This window comes from Sinocyclocheilus anshuiensis, unplaced genomic scaffold (assembly GCF_001515605.1).
Source record: "Sinocyclocheilus anshuiensis isolate Anshui unplaced genomic scaffold, SAMN03320099.WGS_v1.1 scaffold916, whole genome shotgun sequence".
Taxonomy (NCBI): domain Eukaryota; kingdom Metazoa; phylum Chordata; class Actinopteri; order Cypriniformes; family Cyprinidae; genus Sinocyclocheilus; species Sinocyclocheilus anshuiensis.
The window spans coordinates 38,923-62,584 of NW_015548264.1; the positions used below are offsets into that span (position 1 = coordinate 38,923).

Genomic DNA, 23,662 nt, shown 5'->3' on the forward strand with positions numbered 1-23,662 from the left:
GAGCCGAACCGTGCCGTACTGAGCCGTGCCGAGCCGAGTCGTACCACGCAGTGGAAAAGCGCCAAAAGCTACACTGGGCCCGCTTTCATTGTATGTACATTTTTTTAAAATACAATGAAAAAATTAGATATAGGATTTAATTTAAAACAATTTTCGCTTAGAAACTGCTAATAAATTTCACAAATAATTAGAAAATAAAAGTGAAATTTTAAAGTAGAAAGAATTTAAAGTTCTCTTTAAGGCACATTTAAAAATGTATGTATGTATAGTATGTATGTATAGATCAGTGTTTCCCAACCTTTTTTTAGTCGCGGCACCCTTTGGAAATTTTAATAAAGTATTAAAGAAAATCACATTTATGTTAAAGTAAACCAGCACAAACTCATTTCAAATATTTTGAGGACAGAACAAGGGCAAGTATTTAAGCAAGATATTTCCTCTGGTATTTCTGCTGTAATTATGACAACGTCTTTTGTTTTCAAATTTGTTATTAACAGAAACCAAGAGTGTTTACATATTATATTAAATTAATAAACCAAAGGTCCAATATTCTGATTCTGTATTTTCTATATGCATTTTCTGTCTTGAGAACAATAGTAAAATAGATTTCACAATAGATTTAAGTTTACATTCTGATTTTTTTGTATGTGTGTTTTAGCATTTTAATTAAAAATGAATGCAATTAACATTTTTAAATGTGACTTAAGAAAATACTGTTTTGGAGCCACTGTATATACATTTTTAAGGACTTAAGACTTTCTATAATCGATGAATTATAGAAACCATGTAGATCTGCTTGGCTTTGCTTCCAAATGCTAATCAGAGACCATCTCCAGCAGGGAGATGGAGAGATTCACAGAAAGAAAAGCATTTCCCTTGTGTGCTGATAACACAGACGACAGAATGACATGTGGGAGAAAAGGACAGAAGAAATCAGAGAGCAATGTAAAGAGTAATGAATGGAGTACGACACACACATACACACGCACACACACAAGGAGTAAGACGGCCCTCACACACATCTGTGTATGCACACAGTGGTACATACATCATAATAATAGCGGATGCATTGGACAGTGGGCTATTTATGTGCATGTGTGTTTGTACAGATGAAGACTTTGATTAGCATCTGATGGATCTGGCATGCAGATGTACTCCCCTGTTTTCTGCTACATTAATGCAAACATTCAACTGCTTTAGGGGGCAAGAGACAACAGGGGGGAGTTTTGGTCCCTTTGAGTTTTAATACAAATCACAAGCTCCATAAATGTTCATAAACATCACAATATTTTTGACAGTAACTATGCAAATGTGTAAATTCTCACTTGCTCCAGTAGACTTTCCCACTGATTGTCTGCATCTCCCCCAGCATGGCCAATAACAGGGATGATTTCCCACAACCCACCTGGCCCACAATCATAGTCAGCTGGCCTGAAGAGGAAACAAGGTGAAGGTTAATCAGTTTTATTTATGAACAGGTTTTGCCCCTACGGACAGGTTTTATTGATGTTCAATGTCAGCGGTAGATTGCCCATCTGTTTAGTTGGCAACAGCTAGTTAGTGCTCAGCTCACTAATTTAATGAGGCTGTCAAACCACTAAACCAGAACAGTAAACCTGAGCCAACACAATAACTATTATGAATTCATATTTTCAGCCTTTTGATTGATTTTTATTAGATTTTTTTTCTTTTTAACAACAACTTGCTGATAAAAATTAACCATTTATATTACATTACATTACATATATATGATGATCCCCTTCATGTATTGTAGATGAACAAGAAAGTGATAATATATCTATATTTAATAATATATAACTATAATTAATATAACTCTATTAAACTTTAAGTATGACAGATAAAAAAACTTTAAGCATTATTGACAAATAAATAAATAAACAAATAAAAAGAACTCTTGGTATATATATTTATTTATTTTAGTTACAGATTATTTATAATAAATAATTCATTAAATAAATACATAAATAAATAAACAATTAACAAGGACTCTTGGTATCTAAGAGTATTTATGTATTAATTTACGATATTTATATTATTTATTATAATTAAATAAATAGCAAGCTGTCTTCATCTAAGAGTATTTATTATATATTATAGAAACATTATTATTATATAATACTTATTATTATAAATAATAATAATAAATTATTTATAATTTATAATAAATAAAATAATAACAAAGACTATTGTGTTTAAGAGTATTTATGTATGTATGTGTGTGTGTGTGTATTTAGTTATTATATTTATTTATTGTTTATTATAAATAAATAACAAGTACTCTTGATATCTAAGAGTATTTATTTATTATATTTAATTAATTTAAAAAAAATAATAAATAAGAAGTCATTGATTGTCTGAGAGAAAATTAGTAGTAAGCAGTGTGTACCTGTAGGGATTCGGATGTTGATGTCCGTCAGCGTCGACAAGTTGCTTCCCCATGTGAAGAAGCCATCATTCACCTGAATGACCCATTCACCAATACAAACAAAAACCATACGGTTTAGAATGATGGAAACAAACCAGCACAGAGCAGAATGCACGTGATATGATCTTTTCATCTTTGCTCGTACAAGCTGCTTCTGTCACGCTTACATATTCCGGATGCGTTCCGAGTTCTATTTTCTAGATGTTTATTTACAATAATGATAATACTCCCATCCATCAGAGCAGTACAGTAGGCCAGAACAGAGTACTGGGAAAAGGGAGAACGCTGAACAATCAAAAACATCTGTGAGAACAAGAGAGTAGGGAGAGAGAGGGTAAAATGGGAGTAATGGTTGAGAATGACTGAAGTGAAGGAGTGTAAATGTCAGAGTAGATTAGGCCATATTCATAACAAAGTGAGCGGATGTCACTGTGGGAGAGTCCATGAGGACGTGTGTGTTTATGTGTTCAGCCACTAAACTCATTAGATGAGAGACTTTTGTTTTCCAGAACCAGTTGCATATATAATATAATATAATATAATATGCAATATATGCATCAGAACAACTTTTTAGACTTTTAGTTGTCATAACAGACACTATGCATAAACATCAACATTTATTTTATTTTATTCTGTTTTAAGTGCAGTTTCTAAGGTGAGGTTAGTGAACACTAAGAATTCTTTTTCAGTCCATTCTCTGTTTGGTCCCACTTTATATTAGGTGGCCTTAACTACTATGTACTTAGATCAAAAAATACGTACAATGTACTTACTGTGTTCAAATTGTATTGCAAAACACTTTTGCTGCTATTGAGGTGGGATACGGGTAAGGTTAGGGACAGGGTTGGAGGTATGGGTAGGTTTAAAGGTGGGTTAGGTGTAAGGGATGGGTCAACAGTGTAATTATAAATATACAGAAATTAATCACAGATGTAATTACATGCAGGTATTTTAAAGATAGAAGTACAATGTAAAAACATGTATGTACACAACAAGTACACTGTACCAAATGATTAATTTAAATGTAAGTACATAGTAGTTAAGGCCACTTAATATAAAGTGGGACCCTTTTTTTAAGTTACAGAAAGAATCATTAATGGAATGATTGAGGAATGTGAATCATTAAGCCGAATCAGAATCATTGTACATTATTTACGATTCCCACCCCTAGTCTAGAGGGATGGCGAAGGAAGTGGACCCTCGGGGGACCGAGATACAGAGGCGAAACCAAAAAAATAAACACATAAATTAATGTCCTTCTGATTTTTAGTCCCAGTTTTTCTTCTCGTGAGAATCCCAAACTGCACTCGGAGGGAAGCTGAACCCAAACCACCATGTCTGAGAAACTATCACAAACCCCATATGGTGAGTTTTAAAAAAGCTAAGAAAGGAATGAACATGCTCAAAAAAAAAAGAAGAAAAAAAAAAAACATCTGTGTGTGTTAAGAAATAGGCTTCGAACACTTCTTCCAGCACAGTAGGATTAAAACAACCTATTAGCCGTGACTTAAAGGTTATTGGCATCTGGATGAGAACATGCAGATCCTGAGTTGTCTTAATGAACTTTAGCACATGCTCTGTGAGCGAGAAACGCCTGAGAATCAGTGTCTCTGCTGAGGATAGTGACGTCTGACCTGTACGGCGACATCTTCGGTCTCTGTGGGCCGCAGCTGCCTGCGCATGGGCTGCTCGTAGTTATCCATACGATAACGGCCCTTCCGGTTGATAGCCTTCGTCTAAAATTATAAAGACAAACGGAGAGATTAAGAGACAATTAAAAGAAATAATTAATCTAAAAATGATGTTTTTGATCATCCTTTTAGGAGTCCAGATCACTACAAACTGTCACTGTATGGAAAAGATTCTTCCAATATTTGTGACATGCCATATCATTTTGAATCAAAAAGGGCAGTTTGAGGATAAACATGATTAAAAGCAAAGAAAAAAAGACAGTTTTATGTTTTATCTTTAATAAAACAAGGTATCAACTTTGAAATGGTCAATTTTATTATAATATTCAAACAATAAATGTCATTTTAATGCTTTAATATGGTGTGACAGATTACCAGAAAATGTATCACTATAATAAAGCATATATGTAAATATGTAAATATATTGTTAATTACGTAAATATGTTGTTAAATATATGCACTGTGATATAATGATTTAAATAATAATTATATATTGATATTCTTTTTATATTTAATATATGTATAATATTTAATAATTTAATATTTAATATGTGGTGTGACATTGCCAGAAATGTATATAGCTATAATAAAAATCACTAAAATTGTAAATATATGCACTGAAATGTAAATAATTAATAATGAATTATTATATTTTCTTTTTATAATATTTAATATTTGTATAATATTTAACTTATATTGCTATAATAAAGCATATTTCTAAAATTGCAAATATATCATTAAATATATGAACTGTAATATAAGTTTATATAATAAATTATTAATTAATATATTTTCTTTTTTAGAGTATTTAATAATACTTGTACTTAACCTATTATTTATGTCTTACATGTAAACTTCAATAATTCTCCCAATTCTGTCCAGAAAAAAAAATCCTAAAAAAAATTGCTTGGAATCTTTTCCAATTTCTTCACAAATAATATTTTTATCAATTTAAATTATTATATCATGAGGATGGGTTGGAGCAGAAACGTAATAAATAAATAATAAGAAAGCATAAAACTCAAAATGTGTTTTCTATGTCAAAACGACTCAAAAGGATGGAAGCACCTCACATTTCTACTTATGTGTTCCAGTGAAAAACAACAGCACATGGGTTTTAAAAAACATAATGGCAGAATTTTGGATCAGCAAACACCACATGACACTCAAAAGCTGCTGTCAGGTCCTAAAACAAGGAAGATGAGTTCCCGCTTGCATCTAGCCAAGCGATTTTCCCAGCTTAACACTATTTCCTCTCCTGGAACCCCCTTCTTCCTGTCACAGTATACATTTCCATCCTTAACCTCACTTTCTCGTTCCCTCCCTTTCCTCACCCTTTGCTCCAGCTCTGCTCCTGTCTGGGGATGCGTAGTTTTAGTCCTGTCATATATTTGTCCCTCTGTCAGAGAACAGCTGAGGGCCCCTGCACTGACCAGAGAGAGGAGCTTCTCTTTAACACGTTTATGAGACCTCAGCGATGCTGGCTCAGGAATGACCAGCTCCCGTTTCTGCCCCCTAAATGTGGGATAGTTGTCTCTTGAGACATGACCGTGTGGAGTCTCATGTTTGCTGTTATTGGAGGTCATGTAGAGTGTTATGACGTCAAGTTTATCTCAGTTAGAGACACTTCACAGACACAAATACAAGAGTTTTGAAAATATTTAATTCCGCAATTGACTTGAGTTTAAATTATGTAATTAAATGTCAAAAATGTTATTAAATTGTCTGGCCTGTTGAGGAGAATTTTACTATTACCTTTTTTGATTTTACCACGGCAGAAAATGAAATGTGTGGAAAAAAATCCCACAAAAAAAGTTAGCAACCTGCTAAAAAACACTAAAAACCCTTCTATAGTTTCGCATCGGCATTCAGCCCTCATATTTTCCTCAAAAAAAGTAAAAATTTGTAAATTAAATTAATGGCCACTTATTTAATATGTTCTCAGTGTTTTTTTTGTTTTGTTTTTTTTTAAACTGAATTTCCAGTGAGATAATATATAAACTTTAATTTGTTAATAATATTAATTTGTTTCTCTTGTTCAGTTACAGTGCAAGAAAAGTCCCAGTTAATCAACATATAATATTTCTCCCCTAAAACTGATCCAAGAACATTCCATCCATTTTTAAACTTCATAAAAAGCTGCTCTGATGCCAAATCACGGAATGCTTTTTAAAAAAAAACTAAAGAATATAAAAATGAGATTATCACATGGCATCCCAACTAGTTTAGGTGTCCAACATCACCCAAATTGACTATATCAGCAACAGTTCCTCTAAAAGCAGCTCTGCTGAACGTTAAGGCTTGGAATAGTATTGAGAAATGTCTTAAGGTGCAGTCACATAGCGAAATTTTGTGGGCATAATAGGTCCATTTTCAATATTGTAGCAATAAAGCAAGTTGCTTTCAAACCAAGCAGCTTTTTGTTGGTCAACACAGCGAATTTGCATAACCAACTTGAACCTGTTGTGAAATCTGTGTGAAAACTTTTCACCCTCACGCGAAATTCCCAATTTTGACGATTCCTGTTGAAATGACTGGATTTCGCCCACGAAAATTCACCAAGCGACTGTAAATGTGACCACACATTTAAGGTGCAAATTCGTGTGTGAGCACTCACATCCCCATGGTATTTGTATTTCTTGCCGACCTCTAGAGACATGTACATTTCTCCGTTTCTCCAGCTGTCATCTCCAATCTCATCACTTTGCAGGAACTCGCTGAGCTTCTGTACACTGCAGACATCAACCAGATGATTAGATCCTTCCAGGAAAGGCAATTTTATGAAGTAATGTTGGATCTGATTACTTGTTTGGTTAAGCGACATACCTGACAAGGGCCTTGACGGCAAACCTGACCACTGTGGATAACAGGAAGAGTGGAGTGACCAGGATGTGGAATAGAGCCAAAGAGGCAAACGCCTTGGCTGGACTGAGCCTGACCTCTTCAATATAGGCATGTGTGACAAAGGTCTACAAGAACAAGAAGAGTACTATGGTCTACATGGTGGATAAAATACAAGTAATTAAAACTCTCATGATGCATCTCTTACCGCCAACACTGCAGCAATGGGGATGGCGGCATTCATAAATACTGTGGAGATAAAAAGAGCCAGCAGTTATTTTCAAAAAGATGCGAAAACGTAACAAACTATTAGCTATTAGAACCAAACAGCCCTGATTCCGAAAGTTTAACAAATGAGAATGTATTGAGGGCAGGCAATTGTAAGGGGAGGGGTTTATGTATGTGGGTGGGGCATATGATGGAGGGAGGAGCCTCTCATACTGGACATTGATGTGTAGAGGGCAAAAGTCTTGAGACTGGTGAGCTCTTTTCCTCTGGTTTCTTCTACACGGTCACAGAAGATGTTCTCCCATGCATAGAGCTTCAGCAGCTTTATTCCTTTTAGGATCTCTGTAGTCTTTTTAAGACGGTCTGTTGAGTAGTCCTGAGAAAATATTTAGAAGTCACAAACATGAACTTGGTGGTGTTGACAGCATGCACATGCACAAAGGTGTAAGTAAAGCTCACCAGCGTGCTCTTCTGTGTGTCTGCCAACTTGGTAGCGATGAGGTACTGAACCGGGGCCAGCAGCAAAATGACGCCGGCCCCTATCAACGCGCTGTCACCCAACAAATAATACAGCAGGATCACTCCCATAATGATCTATGAACAGAAATAAGTTATGTTTTGCTTAGGGACACAACTGATTTAGTGCTTTCACAAATGCAGGAGTGTTTTGCTATGATATACCTGAACTGGCATGGCCCACAGGTTGGGGCATAAGAAGAGAAACCACATGAGCTGATTGGTTTCTATGGCAACGAGATTGTTGATCTGGCCGAGGGTCATCTCTCCCATGGACATGTTTGAAGTGGAGAGACGCAGAATTTTATTGTAGATCATTGCCTAAAGGATGAGAACCAACACATGAATAGCAAAAAAAACTTTAATGCTAACTTTGATTTTAGGTCTTGTATACAGCAGAAAAGAAGACTAGACTAAACTAGAATACAGTGCAAATTGACATATCAGATAACAGAACAGACTGAATAGAATATATAGTCATCACTGTTATTGTGTTAATATTTATATAACATTATAATATTTCCCAATATTTTGAAGTAATTTTTATATAATTAGATAATTAACTAATTATTTTTATATTTCTTTTAAAATTTAGTTTTAGTAATTTTGTCATTTTTATTACTTTTTGTTTTAATTCAATATTTTTATTTAGCTTTATTTAATGTTAGTTTTAGTCATTTTAGTTTAATGTTTTTCTGCTAATAGTTATACTCTTTTCCGCTTCATTTCAATTAACAAAAACATTTAATACTTTTAGTATCAGGTTACAATAACAACACTGACAAAACAACAGAACTGAACAGAACAGAACAGAATAGAATCGAATAGAATAGAAAAGAATAGAAAAGAATAGAAAAACCCCCAGATAATAACAGAACACAGACCCAAACAGAACAAAGCATAAATTAATTGCACAGAACTGAGTAGAAAGAATAAAACAGACCAAATAGAATGAGACAAAAGAGTAAAAAAATAACAGGAGAAAGAATAGAATAGAATAGAATAGAATAGAATAGAATAGAATAGGACAAAACAGATCATAACAGAATAGAATAGATTAACATAAAAACACAATTGAAATGAACAATAGAATAGAATAGAATAGAATAAATAGAATAGAATTAAACAGAACAGAGTAGAAAGAATAAAATTCAGCATATGGGACAAAGTAGAGTAGACAAGAATAATGGGACAAAATACAGTAGTATAGAATCAAACAGGACAAAGCAGAATAGAATATAATAGAATATAATAGAATAGAATAGGACAAAGCAGATAATAACAGAACAGACCAAAATTAAGTAAATTAACATAATTATAAGCATAATTGAAATTAATAGAATAGAATAAATGTAACAGAATTCAGTAGAACAGAGTAGAAAAAATAAAACAGACAGAATATGGGACAAAGTAGAGTAGAAAAGAATAATGGAACAAAGTACAGCAGTATAGAATCAAACAGGACAAAGCAGAATAGAATAGAGCAACTTCACTTTCCTACTAAGGTAAGAATTTGTCTAATATAATATTTTGTGTTGTACAATACAACTTGAAGTGTGTAGTGCAGACTGTTAAAATATAAATTTGTCTAATAATTCACTTCATGTTTGACTTCCAGTAAACTCTCTGAAACTTACAAGCAGCGCCCCGCGCAGGTTAATGCCGGTTTCTATTGTGACGTAGTAGGAGGCCTGCAGGAATGTTCGCTGCAGCACGAGTGCCAGGAACAGCAGAACCGCCAGAACAGACGTATTCTGCAGCAGCTCAGTGGAAGACATGAAGAACACCCCGAAAGTCATGTTCGCTGTCTGACAGGACATAAACAGAGTATGAACACACATAAAAACACTTCGGCATTTCAGCCCTCACTGAGGTCATCCACAAGCATACACACACTCTAAAATAAAAAGGAGTCACTTAAACAGAGTGTTGCTGGCAGCAATGTGTGTGTGAGAGGGAGTGCGATTTGAGTGGGGAATTTTCCATGTCACACAGATATGTACGTCTGTTCTGGCTTCATTTTGTCACACACATTTATACAGTGACATCAAAATGTATTTGGATTGATTTTAATTATAATACATTATAAAATAAATAACACACACACTGCCGTTCAAAAGTTTGGGATTGGAAAGATTTTTTTTTTTACGTTCTTTTAGTTTTTTCTTATGCTCAACAGGGCAGTATTTATTTGATTAAAAATACAGTAAAATACTGTAATATTGTGAAATACAATTACAGTTTCACATAAATGTTTTCTATTTTAATATATTTTATGTCATTTATTCCGGTGATGACAAAGCTGAATTTTCAGCAGCTGTTACTCCAATCTCCAGTCCTGCAAGTTCACAATAATGGAATTTATTTTAATAGACATTTTTTTTTGTAACAATGTAAAAGTCTTTACTGTCATTTTTGATCAATTTAATGCATCCTCGCTAAATAAGTATTATTATTACTTTTTAAAGTAATACATATTGTTCAAAATGAAAACAAAAGTTATTTGCTAACACTTGGTTGCAGACGTGCTCATAGACACTATGACAAGATAAATGCAATAACATCATTCATTCAATCAGCTGAGTTTTTATCACATCCTGAGTTTTCCACACTGAATCCATCCTTATCTAAACCTCATGAGAGTGTTTTTTCAAGCACACATGACATCATGGTCATCTGAGCAGGGAAAACACACTGTGTGAAATCTAATAAATGCTGTCATCTCAAGGCGATGACATACGGTCCTCTCATTAATAGCACTGACGCCTCTGTGACATCACACAGGAAGTGATAAATAGCAAGGCAAAACAGCAGATATCAGACAGTAGATCATTCTCTACAATATACTGTCACGTTGCACCCAGGAAAAATAAATATAGTGTAATTAGTAATATAACCAGCAGACCAATATCTGCAGCAAATCATTTAATTGACAGCTATTTGATCAACATCCAAAATTATTTAACAAGGCACATTATGAATGGGTTCCAAAGTAAATGAGATAATATCAAAGTGCTGTGAGACAGTGACTGGATTGTGATATATTTCCATTACATAAGTTGTGTAGTTTCCTTTATCCCTCCATTTCCGTTTTACCGTTTCTCTGGTAAGGGTTTTGGGATTGTCAGTTGTTTGTATCCTTGAATTGTCCTATTCAATTGAACGAATAAGCAAAATCATGCCTAATTATTCCAAAGATTGTTTTCTTAATTAGTATTTCTGTCTTGTTTTCCAGTACAAATATCTAAACATTCATAAAGCAAGATGCATATACAGTACTTGAAGGCAAAATGACTTAACATATTGATTCTTGCTTTTTTTTCTTTCTTAAAACAGCACAAAATATTAAGCAAAAACTCACTTTTTTAAAAAGCAAGACTTGGGGCCAGATTTACTAACAGCTTGCGCCAGCACAAACCGTCTTTTGCCATTAAAATAGTACTGTCAGGATTTACTAAAGATGCGCAGTGAAGAATTAGCACTGAAAAGGCGTGGACAGTTATTTTTCGCCTGACCTTATTGAATATGCAGTTGTAGGAGTTTTCCTTTCAGACGCAAAATTTACGGGAGGAGAGTATTCAAATTAATCACGCAACGTGATTTACTAATGTTTGCGCTTGTCAAATTACTGGTATTTGCGCCATTATTTAATGCCCAAAAAAGCACGTCTTAAAAGCAGGTGGTAATTTGCGCTGCTCTTGGTAGATTGCGCTGGTCATTATGGAAATTATCTGGCTGCGTCTGTGTTCTTTAATGTGCACATTGTTGGTAAGTCACCCGCAGAATTTTCCCCTCCCATCGGTGCTTTTATGGAATTGCCCTCTAACACTAATTTGCCCTGTTTAGAAAATGTGGCCCTTGATATCTTCTGTCATTTTGCTTCTCAAGTAAATGCATCTTGATATGTATCTTAGAATAATTACATATTCTTACTGGAAAACTAGAATTCTACTGAGTAAGAAAATGATTTTTTGCAATGTTTTGTATTCTCACAATACCATGAATAGTGTCTGTAACCATACTGACAGACTATCAAAGATGGCGACACACACAAGACAACCATATTCAACACTCTAAAATCAGATGAAACACACACCTTGTTTGTCCTGTCAATCTCTGTTGAATTATGCAGGTGTTCCACAATCCCAGAGATGCAGAGTGGCCCGGCAAATCCCAGCAAGTCCGCCATGTACCGAAAAGTGCTGCTGAGGAGTATTGGCCCTCCAAATGCCTGGTACATGGACTTCCAGATGGATGGGGATTTCTCTGGGTCCTCTGTTTTCTGCTGTCAGAATTATACAAGCAAAGAGACACTGGTCAACTGACACTTCTCATTATTACAATGTCATCAAATATGAAAATGTTGTTCCTTTATATTATAATATTTGTTCTTAAACCTTTGATCTTCTGCACATACCCTCTGTTCCTCATAAGAGTCTTTCAGACGGATATAGTTAGTCAAGGCCCTCATCGCGATTGGCAGTTTGCCAATCTTCTTCAGCTCAATGGGTCTCTTGTGGGCTCCAATGATTAGCGGGTTCATCCACCAATATGTTGCCTTGGAGAGGAGGTTGACGAAGGGCTGGAGAAATCGCACACCCAAGTCCTGCAAGTCTTCAGGGGGCTTGACCCTCTGCGGGTTCGCAAAGAACACGTACTTCTGCAGGTAAGAGAAAAATAAAAGATACAGGTCATATGGTTTGTTAGTAGAATGTAATTACCCTACTGAACAAACTAGCACGTTGTGTTTTGGATGTTGGATTTTGATTTTGTGTTCACTTTAACTACTTAAACAGCCTAACTACCTTGGACAACCAGAAAGAATATTGGTCAAGCAGTTTTGATGGTGAAAATCATGGCTATATGTCTATCAGCTAATCCAGCATCAAAACCAGCACAAACCAACCTGAACCAGAATGGAAATCCCTGCCAGTTCAAGCTGGGTTTTTTTCACCAGGTTAGTGACATGTTAGTATTGTAAAACTGTCTACAATTAATGGATAAAAATTTGCCATAAAATAAAATATTGCATTAGTGGTTCAAATTAGAGGCATATAGAAAAAAATAGTAAAATAAAAAATAATGGGGAAAAAAAAAACTTTTGCCACATGACCCTAGTTCAACTCACCCTGACTCTGATAACGTTGATCTCGACAGCCATGAGCAGGCCGTACAGCACCACTAGCAAAGCTGTGATACAGAAACGGAGATATTGCACCCCCAAGCTCGCCTCTGCAAACTTCCATAACTTTATCATCTTGGTGATGAAAGCCAGAATCCAATAAATAAATAAGGCTGTAAAAGAATATTTCTGAGGTTAGTTCTCTTTCTCATACAGAATTACAAGGACAGAAGCTAACTAAAATATGAATCAACCATTACATGTTGCCAAGCAACACCCAGACTGAAAGTGTTTTATTTAAATTAGAGGACCGATACTAACTGTTATATAATGTAGGAGATGAAACAGCAACACTCAAAGTACATTTTATTATTAACAGCCAGCATCACATTTGCATAATGAAATGGACATTGACTTACCCAGCAGCAGTTTGGGGAAATTGGCAGTTTCTATATTGTGATAATATACGACTGATGTTGTGGCCGCTATGAAGCCCATCAGCGCTGGCAAGAAGAGGTGCAAGTGATTGGACTCCATCTGCCTACAATGATCCATTCAAACACAAAGACATAAACATAAATGCTTAACGGTCATAAACACTCAAATATTTCGAATGTGTGTTGAAACCCACGTATTGGAGACGATTCCCTCGGCGATCTCGCACACATGCACAAACAGCAGTGTGAAGGTAAGGATCCAGCGCAGGTTGTGGCCAGGAAAGTGCAGCCAGGTGTTATGATGGATCTGCACCTTTGAGCTCTGGCTACCCCAGCCTGAGCACGAACACACACATATGTGTAATTATATTATTCTCTTGTGGTGTCTAATATAATATACAGTTAACATTTACTTTGTTAATCAGCATCCTGTATCTGTCCCCGCCTGTCTCGATTTTTCATTGTTTTCCTTTCTTTGGCTAATAGTGTAGTAATTCTGTTATGGGAAACATTTTTTCATTATGAGACTGAATGAGGGATGGCACTGACACCATTGTGGCGTCAGAGAAAATTATTTTTTGAGAAGGATTTGAGTAAAGGCTCTTTGGGGAGCCAATACAGATAATGAATTGGCCCATTTAGTTCTGATACAGTGTCTAGGCCCCTCAGCTTTTGAAGGCATGATGTATGCCATAAACCAAACATGATGTATGCCATAAACCATTTAAGAACTGCCTTCCTTGAAAATTGGCTACATGTCACAGAAAGTTGAATTGGAATGACAAGAGCTAGAATTTACTGAGCTTTAATCCAAAGAAATTCACATATCACACAACAGGCATTCAATTTAAGGGTTCCACTTTGTAAGCTTTATGTTGTGTGGCTCCAAATAAATAAATGTATTAATTAATAATATAAGATAAATTAAAATAAAAAAATAAAACAAGAATTCTCGATATTTAATATAATGAATTATGAAACATTACAGTGAATATTGATTTTTTTTCTCATTCCATTTTTATTCTACTTCCTTATATTTAAATTATAACGAAGAATTATAATGATCTGCTTTTTTAGCATGGTAAATAAAATAAAATAAAAAATATAATAAAATAAAAATCTATTATATCATTAAAGACATAAAATAAAATAAATAAAATATATCATATAATAAAAGGCATCAAATAAAATAATAAAATTTATCATATCATCAAATAAAATAAAACACTAGGATTCTTAATTAAAAGTAGTGCTGTCAAACGATTAATCGCGATTAATCGCATACAAAATAAAAGTTTTTGTTTAAGTGTAATTTATTATGTATATATAAAGACATTAAAATGTAAATATTTGTAAGTTGCTTTGGATAAAAGCGTCTGCTAAATGACTAAATAAATAAAGACACACACATAGAGTATATATTTTGAAAATATTTATATCTATATTATATATATATATATATAATATAAATTATATGAATTATAAATATAGATATAATAATTTAATTAATTAATTATGAATTAATTAATTAAATTATTATATCTATATTTATAATTCATATAATTTATATTACATATAAATATATTTAATATATAAACATAACACATTTTTCTGAAATATATACATGCATGTGTGTGTATTTATATATACATAATAAATAAACACAGTGCACATACATTAATTATGTAAACGAAAACTTTTATTTTGTATGCGACTAATCGCGATTAATCGTTTCACAGCACTAATTAAAAGGCAATCCGTATTAAATTCTAAATGGAACACAACTCTGTAACCAACTTCAGAATGTGAATGGTTGTTTAAGAGGGAAGAAAGACAAGGGCATTCATACCAATAAACAGGATGGGGAAGGTGATGAAGAGAAGAAATACATGAGGGACGAGGTTGAGGGCGTCCACGAAGCAGCCATTGTCCAGGACTCCTTTGTCCACACTGTAGGCATTACTACCTCTGTCGTTCCCACAGAAAGACAAGGCCATGTCACCTGACTGGGCTAAAGAAAAATGCATGTATGTTAGATTTGAATATATAGCATTCCGTACACAGATAACTGTAATCTAAAAAATTATGTATTGAATGAAAAATCAAGTCTTCATTTACACTTAAACTGACTTAGACTTTCAGTCTGCAGCTTTGAGCCCAAACTGACAGCACTGAAAGCAGTATTCCTGTAATCATTATTGACTATGAGGTCCGACAAAGTGTTTGACTACATTGATCCTCTGCTGACAATCAGTCTAAGAGCAAGATTAACAAACCCTCTCTAGGGACACTGCCTGTACCTCTCAGCCAATTCATTTACCAGCAAAGTTTAATTTCTCATACAGGATAGCTGCATTATACAACATCACAGCAGACAGTAATGTTTGCTTGGGCAGAATATACTCTGGTAGATTGAAGCTTGCATGCTGTGTATCCTCAGGTGACCCATCAAAGTGTGTGTTTTACAGTGTTTTGAACATTATAACATGTATAAATTACATTATAACAGTAATGATTAAAAAATAATTATTTTTGACAAATATTTAAATTACATGGAGATTTCTGTATTATGGTTGTACCCATGGATATTTTACTGGATAATATAACTATTATTATGGTAATATGTTGAATTAGTTTTTATTTTTATATTTTCTGGTTTCATTTTAATTTTAGTCAAAGTTTTAGTAATTTTGTTGTGTTTTGGGAATTTGTATCAGTTTTTTTCAAAATGTCTACATAGTTATTTAATTTAATTAATTTTTATTTCAGTTTTAGTTATTTTAGTACATCAAGATGAAACTAAATGAAAATGAGAGATGTTGCTTTAGCAACTAGCTGAAATAAAATAAGTTTTTATATATTTTTTATTGCATTTCAAGTAACAAAAATTGTTTGATGGATTTAGTTTTAGTTAACTATAATAGCTCTGGTCATATCATCATGATATCACATAAAATAATTACTATATTGACAGACAATAAGTTTTGCATTTACATTTATGCATTTTGCAAAACTTGCAAAAACCTATGAAAAGTAAAGAAACGTTTTTAGTTAGAAATGCTAATATTAACAGCATATATGGCTGTGAAAGCCTATTAATATTGAATAATTTATTCCGCAACCAAAGTGTCCGATAAAAAGGACTACCAGTAAAGTAAATAATGTTTGGCTGGTCACGTGATCACAACATGTCGGCCCTCATGAGGCAACCCTCCATGTAAAACAAAACAGCTCATATTAGGCTACTGATATGACTGGAGTCTTCATGTCATAATTTATTCAATTTACTTAGTGCAACTTTAAGATACTGCAGGACTTAAAAATCATGAATGGTCTTATTAATATTATTAACAAAAAATGTGCTACAGAAACCAAAGAATAAATGGCTGTGTATTGGTTGATGTGAAATGAAGTGAATTACAAAGTAAAGCCCATGACAAGTGCATTAAATAGACTACAGTACAATAGTCTTCTCATTCATACTCAATACTATTGTGTAAAACACTGCTGTTCATGATTATTATTATTATTATTATAGGATACCACCCACTCTGACAGCTATAGACAGCTAAATCCCTCCACATGCTCACTGACAGCCAGACGTTGTCTTTCTTCTACTTATGAGCTTTGTATAGCATGAATAGTAAATATAATAGTAAAACCCACAGTGACAGTCATAGATAATTATTAAATAAGAACTTACCAAAATAATTGCTCTGCTTTAGTAGCTTTTCATGCCCGTCGCTGGTGTTAGTGAGAGTAATTCACAGGGAATATTATTTTTAGCTGCAGTGTATCAGTTGCTCATGGTCTCTCTCGCTCTCTAGCTCTTGGATCATATTTCCAAACTTGAACAGGAATGTTGGCATGAATGTACGGACCCTCCTGAGAAAATAGAGATCGACTGTGACACTGTGGCTGTGTCTCAAAATCTTGTGAGCTGCCTGCCTACACAGCATTTTTGGCCATCATGGGTGTGTGTGATGCCCAAACAAGCAGTCTAGGTAAAGAAATTAGAAAACAGAGAGTTGAATAGGATAGCATTGTTTCAATTAGTAATTGACCGAAAAGTTAAGAAAAATTATGCTATAATATAAATAATAAAAAAGATGTACACAAATTTAATTAAATTAACAAATACTCATTTTTTTTTTAAATGTTCAGTATTTACCTAAAATTCAAATGATTCTGTGTAGATTTCATAGAGCAATTTATTTTAAATATCAGTAATAGAAATTATATTGAACAGAATTATATTCTTGGTTTTTTTTTTGACATTTTAAAAATTTAAAAAAAGTAATTATTAATAAATTTATTTATTTATTACCATTCTGCATAATTTCTGAAAAAAATATTCAGAAATTATTAAGCAAGTTCAACATAATGTTCATAAACAGTTTACAAGCACACCCTGGCTAAGTGCACCCTTTGCTTATCCAGTTTCCGGCAATGGTACCATTTACCATTTCTGTTTTCCCAGCATGCACTGAGGCATGAACGATTATGGCAGCATTTTTACTAGTTTGCCAGTTTGGTTTACATTTTTGTTCTCAATTTTGTCATCATGTTTTGTAGATTATTGTCTTGTGGATGTCAAGACGTGTTTATTGCTCTATTAAAATAATTTGTTAGTTGATTGTTACCCTTATCATGTTTAGTACATGAGGCTTTGAGATCTGTGTGGCACTTCTAAATATAAATACATTTATTTTATTTTAATATTATTATTTTATTTTATTTTAATATACATTTATTACTTCTAAATATATATATTTTTTTGCCATAGGACTGTTATTGGTGAGTGTTTAAGCGTGTATTTTGCTCTCCATTTAGATTATTAAAAAAAGTGAGAGATACATAATAATGAACAGTCACAACATAAACCATTGGAACTATTACCATATACTATAACTCTTTAAGATTATAGGCTACATCTTAATATTTCTAGCGTCACTTAATCTAAAGGTATTTGTTACAATTACAAAATTGTTATTGTTGAAATGACTCGATTTTAAGGAGCTTACTTGATGTTATAAACAGTTGCATTTAATTTTGCTTATGATTTGTTATCAATGTTACTCGTAAATACTGTATTTACAGTCAACTGTAATAGGTACACCAAGTCACATGGTTGTTGCTTCTGTAAAACAATCTTACCTGACAAAGAAAAACAATGAAACCTCGATTTAACCTAGTTCTGGTCATTTATAAGTGACGTGTCTCTACATGAGCACACTGAACCATGTCATTCACCTTATGATATTACAACCGCGCGTAAAATATAATTAAATGCACCATAATAATATCAACACGTTCAAAGCAGGCCATTGTAAATAAGATAAGGCAGTGAGTGAACGTCATTCAGAATCAACCTTTGGGATTTTAATGAATTAATTTAAGATGTAATTTGCCAAGACTGTGGAAACACTCACCTAGATGTCTCCAGTTGTAGGTTTTGTCATCGATACTTGCAGTAAATACGCTGCGACATCAGCGGTTAGACAGTGAACGCGTATCTCCTTGTCCTTGCGTTATTGAAGAAAGCGCGCATCACTGCTTCAGCGTAGCGTTGCTATGGCGTCAGATATAACTGAGGGATGCCCGTGCACGAGCGTGGCTGCTCCTGATGTAGGTCACATCAAGAATAACTGGATCATACTGAAGATTCACTGAGGTGCATAAAATTACTCACTAAAATAAAGAGGATTTACTAGCGACTGGATAGATAAAAGAAAGAGAGACATTACGCCATAAAGACCTAGAAGTCACGCATAATGATTTCATTCAGCAGGGGCTGTGTAGATTTCGCATGTGGGCTATAGGCACAAGACTCAGTGGCAATTAAAAAAATAAAAATAAAAAAAGGCTTTTACTCTTAGTTTACTGTGAGTGCTTTTATTTTCATGACCCTATACTAAATATTAACCCTGTCAGTTCATGCTGTCTCTGGCCTTCAGTCAGAACTTTCATGGGAGTTGTAGTTTCTTTTTGTTCACGATTGTAGTTTTACTACAAATGTTATATCTGTTTATCTATGTCTGTCTCTCTGTCCATCTATCTATCTATCTATCTATCTATCTATCTATCTATCATTCTGTCTGTCTGTCTGTCTGTCTGTTCTGTCTGTAAATCTCTCCATTAATATTTTTTTTTAAACATCCATCCATCAAAAATCAAATAGCAACCTTAACTGATGCTTCTACTATCCCATCAATAAGGCTAAGAGGCCCATTATTACAGTTTTTCTCAGTCGCTTTGGAGCATTTTTCAAATCAGAAATAAAATTCTCAAAACTACTTGTTCAACCTCCACATCATCTAGTCATTTGTATACTGTATAGACAGAGGACAACACAAGAGTTACAAATTCTGAAAATGGACTTTCAAATTTTTTTTATTTTCATCTTTGTGCCCATATTTCTTTTTCCTTTTCTATATCACAATGACATTGTACTTTTTTTTTGGTCAGACCACTAGTAAAAGTGTAAGTGGAATTCTATCCAGTCTCTTTCAATCAATATCCCACATACCGTAATGAGTAAATTTGTACTTTTTAAATGGATATATGGCATACATAAGCATATGGCATACTGTTCAATACAGTAACTGTCATCCAAAATATTGCCATAGTTTACTTTAGGTAATACTAACAAAGTGCACTGTTATATTGACAACATAACTAAACATTTTGACTATCTTGTTTGTGAACAATGACACAAGTACTTTTCATTCTGATGGCACTGATATGTTGATTGACATAAATACTTACTTTTGAGAGATGAACTAAAGATTTTGAGTAAGTTACAGGCTTTTGCAGGTAATCCATTGTGTGGTGCTGTTTGTACTAATTGTTTTGAGAAATGCACATACTTTTTTGCAAATATTAAGGATGATTTGAGAAATGCTCCTAAGCGACTGAGAAAAACTGTAATACCCAACCAGAAATGGTGTGCTAATTAAAACAAATAAAAAACAGACATGCAAAGTAGCACATATTTTACAAATGTCATCCACGCAGATGTATAAACACATTTGTTGGTAATTACAAGATTGATCACAATAGTTGTTTTAATCTGTTACTTCTTTGTTTTATAAGTGTTTAGCAATGCAAAATCAAAATCTTGGTCAATATAGGGAAACCCTGGTTGGCATGTGCAAAATGTCAAAGATCTTCAAAGCCACTGATTGACTGATGCTGGGATTTCATGGGAAGCAGCACTTTCACTCCAGAGGGACGGAGCTCAAAGGTCACAGATGGTTTGGAGGCTGAAGTGTGATGAGAACTGCTGCAGGGAGCATGTGTGTGTGTGTGTGTGTGTGTGTGTGTGTGTGTGTGTGTGTGTGTGTGTATGTATTTGTGTACATAAACTTGAAGCTAAAGGATTCTAGAGGCCAGGGGGTCAAACACAACCTCTTTGAGAAAGTTTCAGTTTCCCATAACTAAGCTGAGAATCAGCAGTTTCCACACGTATGCATGTGGTGTGCGTCATCAAATGACACTGGAGTAATTAAGGTTATCCAATCCTGTTTTGTTATTTCTCTTTTCCCTTTGGATCTGTGACTATTTCACAGTAATCAAAGAATTAGGCAAAACATTTAACAATTATATGCCATCCATGTTTTGTGTTGTAAGAGTGAGTAGTAGATCTTCTATAACAATTGTACTGCACTGACATGTATTTTATAACTCTGCTGAAAAAATTCAGTTTGAGCCAGACACTGTGTTTTGGAACATTGAAGCTAAACTGGTCTATACTAGTCAAAATGGCTCATTAGCTAGTGCATGCTAGTAGACCATCTTGGATCATTCATGAAACTGATGGAAATTGCTTGCTTGAATCAGCTAAAGACCAGATAATAACCAGCTAATGACTTGCTTAGACCAGATAATGACAAGCTTGAACCAGTTAATGAACGGCTTGAACCAGCTAATGACCAACATGAACCAGCTACTGACCTGCAAAGACCAGATAATAACCACTCCGGACAAACTGAGGAAAAGCTTTAACCAGCTCAAACTAACTAACAACTAACTCAAACCAGCTCGGACAAGCTAATGACCAGCTTAAACCTGGTTAGGCCAGCTAATGACCAGCTTGAACAGCTATTGACAAGCATGAACCAGTTTATGGCCAGCCTGAACCAGCTAATGACCAGCTCTGACAAGATAAGTATCAGAATAGATTGACTCAGCTAATTATCCACTTGAGCCAGCTAATGACCAGATCAAACCAGCCATGGACCAGTCTGAACAAAGTAAGGACCAGTATAGATTGAACCATCTAATGACCAGCTCAAATCATCTAATTACCAGGTTGAGGCAGGTAATGACCAGGTTGGACCGGCTAATGAGCTTAAACCAACTAATGACCAACTCAAATCAGCTTGAACCAGCTAATGACCTGGTTAGACCAGCTAAAGCTTCAACAGCTAATGGCAAGCATGAACAAGTTTATGGCCAGCCTGAACCAGTTAATGACCAGCTCGGACAAGTACCAGCATAGACTGAAACAGCTAATGACTAGCTTGACCCAGCTATATTATCAGCTTGAACCAGCAAATACCAACTCAAACCATCTAATTACCAGGCTGAGGCAGCTAATGACCAGGTTGGACCGGCTAATTGTAAGTTTTAAACAACTAATAACTTTCTTGAACTATCTAATGATGAGTTTAAACCAGCTAGAAACCATGTTCCAAGCTACCTGCTTAAAATGGATTTTACAACAAACATTTTATGAATTTGTTTCTAAAAGAGAAGCTTAGCTGCAGGCGAAGATTCATAACCACAGTGCTAATGTTAATTCCAAGAAAATGCTGGAACACTGGGAGACCTTTATGACAGGTCATCCACAGTAGGAAATTAAGTTTTAATCTTTTAAGTCTTCAGTAAACAAACAGAAAATGATGATGTCTTTCCCTGTGTTATAATCCCTGAGTTGTTTGTGAAATTAAAGACAGAAAACTAGGCTTAACTTCAGCTCTCGTGTAGCACTTAAGTTAGCCCAGTGTTGTCACTTGGCTCATAATGCTGGGTTCATTGAGGTGGTTAGCAAAGGACAGGAAGTCTTTTACACGTCTCAAGCATCATGGGGATTTATAAAGTCAATAATCAGCGTAAATACAGGGAGACAGATGAAGGGGGAAGCTGAGAAATTAACAAGTGAAAGAGTGGAAACATGAAACTCTATTAAATAAACAATCTCTCTCCCTCACTCTCTGTCTCTCTGTGTAAACTGTCACGGTATAACAGTAAGGTGCTTTCACATAAACAGCCCTATACAATAAACAGACCCAGACTGCAATATTACAGTTCAAACCACGATTAAACACTTGCACTCGCATCCTTGCTAACACTGATCTTACTTTCCTCTACTGTGTACATGTTAGCATGGGTGCTAAATGATAGCATTTTCATCAAATAGCACCTTTTGGACATTGTAAATTTGTTTCATGTGATAAATGTGTGTACTTCAGAACATGTGAGACAGCACAACAGAAAAAGGGAGGGGAAGAAAGAGAGAAAGATAAAGGCAGTATCTAGAAAAGACTACTTTGTATCTAGATGCTAGATAGGCTACTTGAAACCAGCCACTTATTCACCCAGGTGAACCAAGTTAGCCTAAATTCTAGCAGCTTAAGTGCTTCATATGGGACACCTACATGTTTTGGCTTGCTATTAGGCTTGAGAACAGGCAGTATTTAGTGAAGTGGCTTGGATTGGGAAAGTAGCTTATTGTTTGTAAGATTTCTGTTTAAAGCCTTACAGAATGACATTAATGGTTATGGATCTCTGTTGTACTTTGATTAGCATTGGTGACATTTTTCAAATGACAACATGCTGTCACCTAGTGGTTTGACATTCAAAGTACACTTAATTTGCAAACAATACATCTCATGTTAACAATGGTTTTATTAAATGTTATTTACTATACATGTTATTAAATATACATTTATTATACTAGATTTTTCATATTTTCAGTTCTCATTTTAGTTTTATTTTATGTTTTAGTCATTTTATGTGCATTTTTTAAATTTATAAATATTTCTATAGCTTTAATTACTTTTTATTTCATTTTCAGTTTTAGTAATTTTAGTAGGCTACCTCAACTACATTTTTATTATTTCAATTAGTTTTCAAAGCAACATTCCTGAAGGGTTTTTTTAGATTAAGTTTTTAAATATTTCTATTTGATTTGATTTGATTTGATTTTTGACTTTTATTTATTTAAGCATTATTTCAATTACTGAAAACAATTTTTAAGTAATCGAATAACTTAAAAGATGATTTTCTGATTTTAATTTTTACAACCCTAATTCTAAAGCCTTATTGAAAAGCCTTGACACCCAAGCTCTGCTTTAGAGTAACAGGTAAACCAAGG

General features: G+C 34.2%; 1 protein-coding gene and 1 long non-coding RNA gene across 5 annotated transcripts in view; one reads left to right on the forward strand and one right to left on the reverse strand.

Moving 5' to 3' along the window:
• Positions 1-18,784, reverse strand: part of LOC107655566 (ATP-binding cassette sub-family C member 9-like) — a 47,457-nt gene extending 28,673 nt beyond the window's left edge. For all 4 annotated transcript variants that reach the window (XM_016443091.1, XM_016443089.1, XM_016443093.1 and 1 more), the window contains exons 1-18: positions 18,714-18,784; positions 16,985-17,166; positions 15,131-15,292; positions 13,476-13,617; positions 13,264-13,385; positions 12,851-13,017; positions 12,140-12,382; positions 11,819-12,007; positions 9,360-9,530; positions 7,888-8,043; positions 7,666-7,800; positions 7,420-7,582; positions 7,187-7,227; positions 6,964-7,106; positions 6,755-6,869; positions 4,081-4,182; positions 2,408-2,480; positions 1,326-1,431 (exon numbers count right to left, since the gene is read on the reverse strand). In XM_016443091.1, coding sequence (XP_016298577.1) covers positions 1,326-1,431; positions 2,408-2,480; positions 4,081-4,182; positions 6,755-6,869; positions 6,964-7,106; positions 7,187-7,227; positions 7,420-7,582; positions 7,666-7,800; positions 7,888-8,043; positions 9,360-9,530; positions 11,819-12,007; positions 12,140-12,382; positions 12,851-13,017; positions 13,264-13,385; positions 13,476-13,617; positions 15,131-15,278 — 2,216 coding nt within the window. In that variant the 5' untranslated portion in view covers positions 15,279-15,292; positions 16,985-17,166; positions 18,714-18,784. The remainder of the gene's footprint in view (positions 1-1,325; positions 1,432-2,407; positions 2,481-4,080; positions 4,183-6,754; positions 6,870-6,963; positions 7,107-7,186; positions 7,228-7,419; positions 7,583-7,665; positions 7,801-7,887; positions 8,044-9,359; positions 9,531-11,818; positions 12,008-12,139; positions 12,383-12,850; positions 13,018-13,263; positions 13,386-13,475; positions 13,618-15,130; positions 15,293-16,984; positions 17,167-18,713) is intronic.
• LOC107655567 (uncharacterized) lies at positions 12,308-18,791 on the forward strand. Its single transcript, XR_001630454.1, has 4 exons — positions 12,308-12,388; positions 12,519-12,679; positions 17,109-17,285; positions 18,718-18,791. It is a non-coding gene; the product is annotated as an uncharacterized LOC107655567 (long non-coding RNA).
• The last annotated feature ends 4,871 nt before the right edge of the window (positions 18,792-23,662 follow it).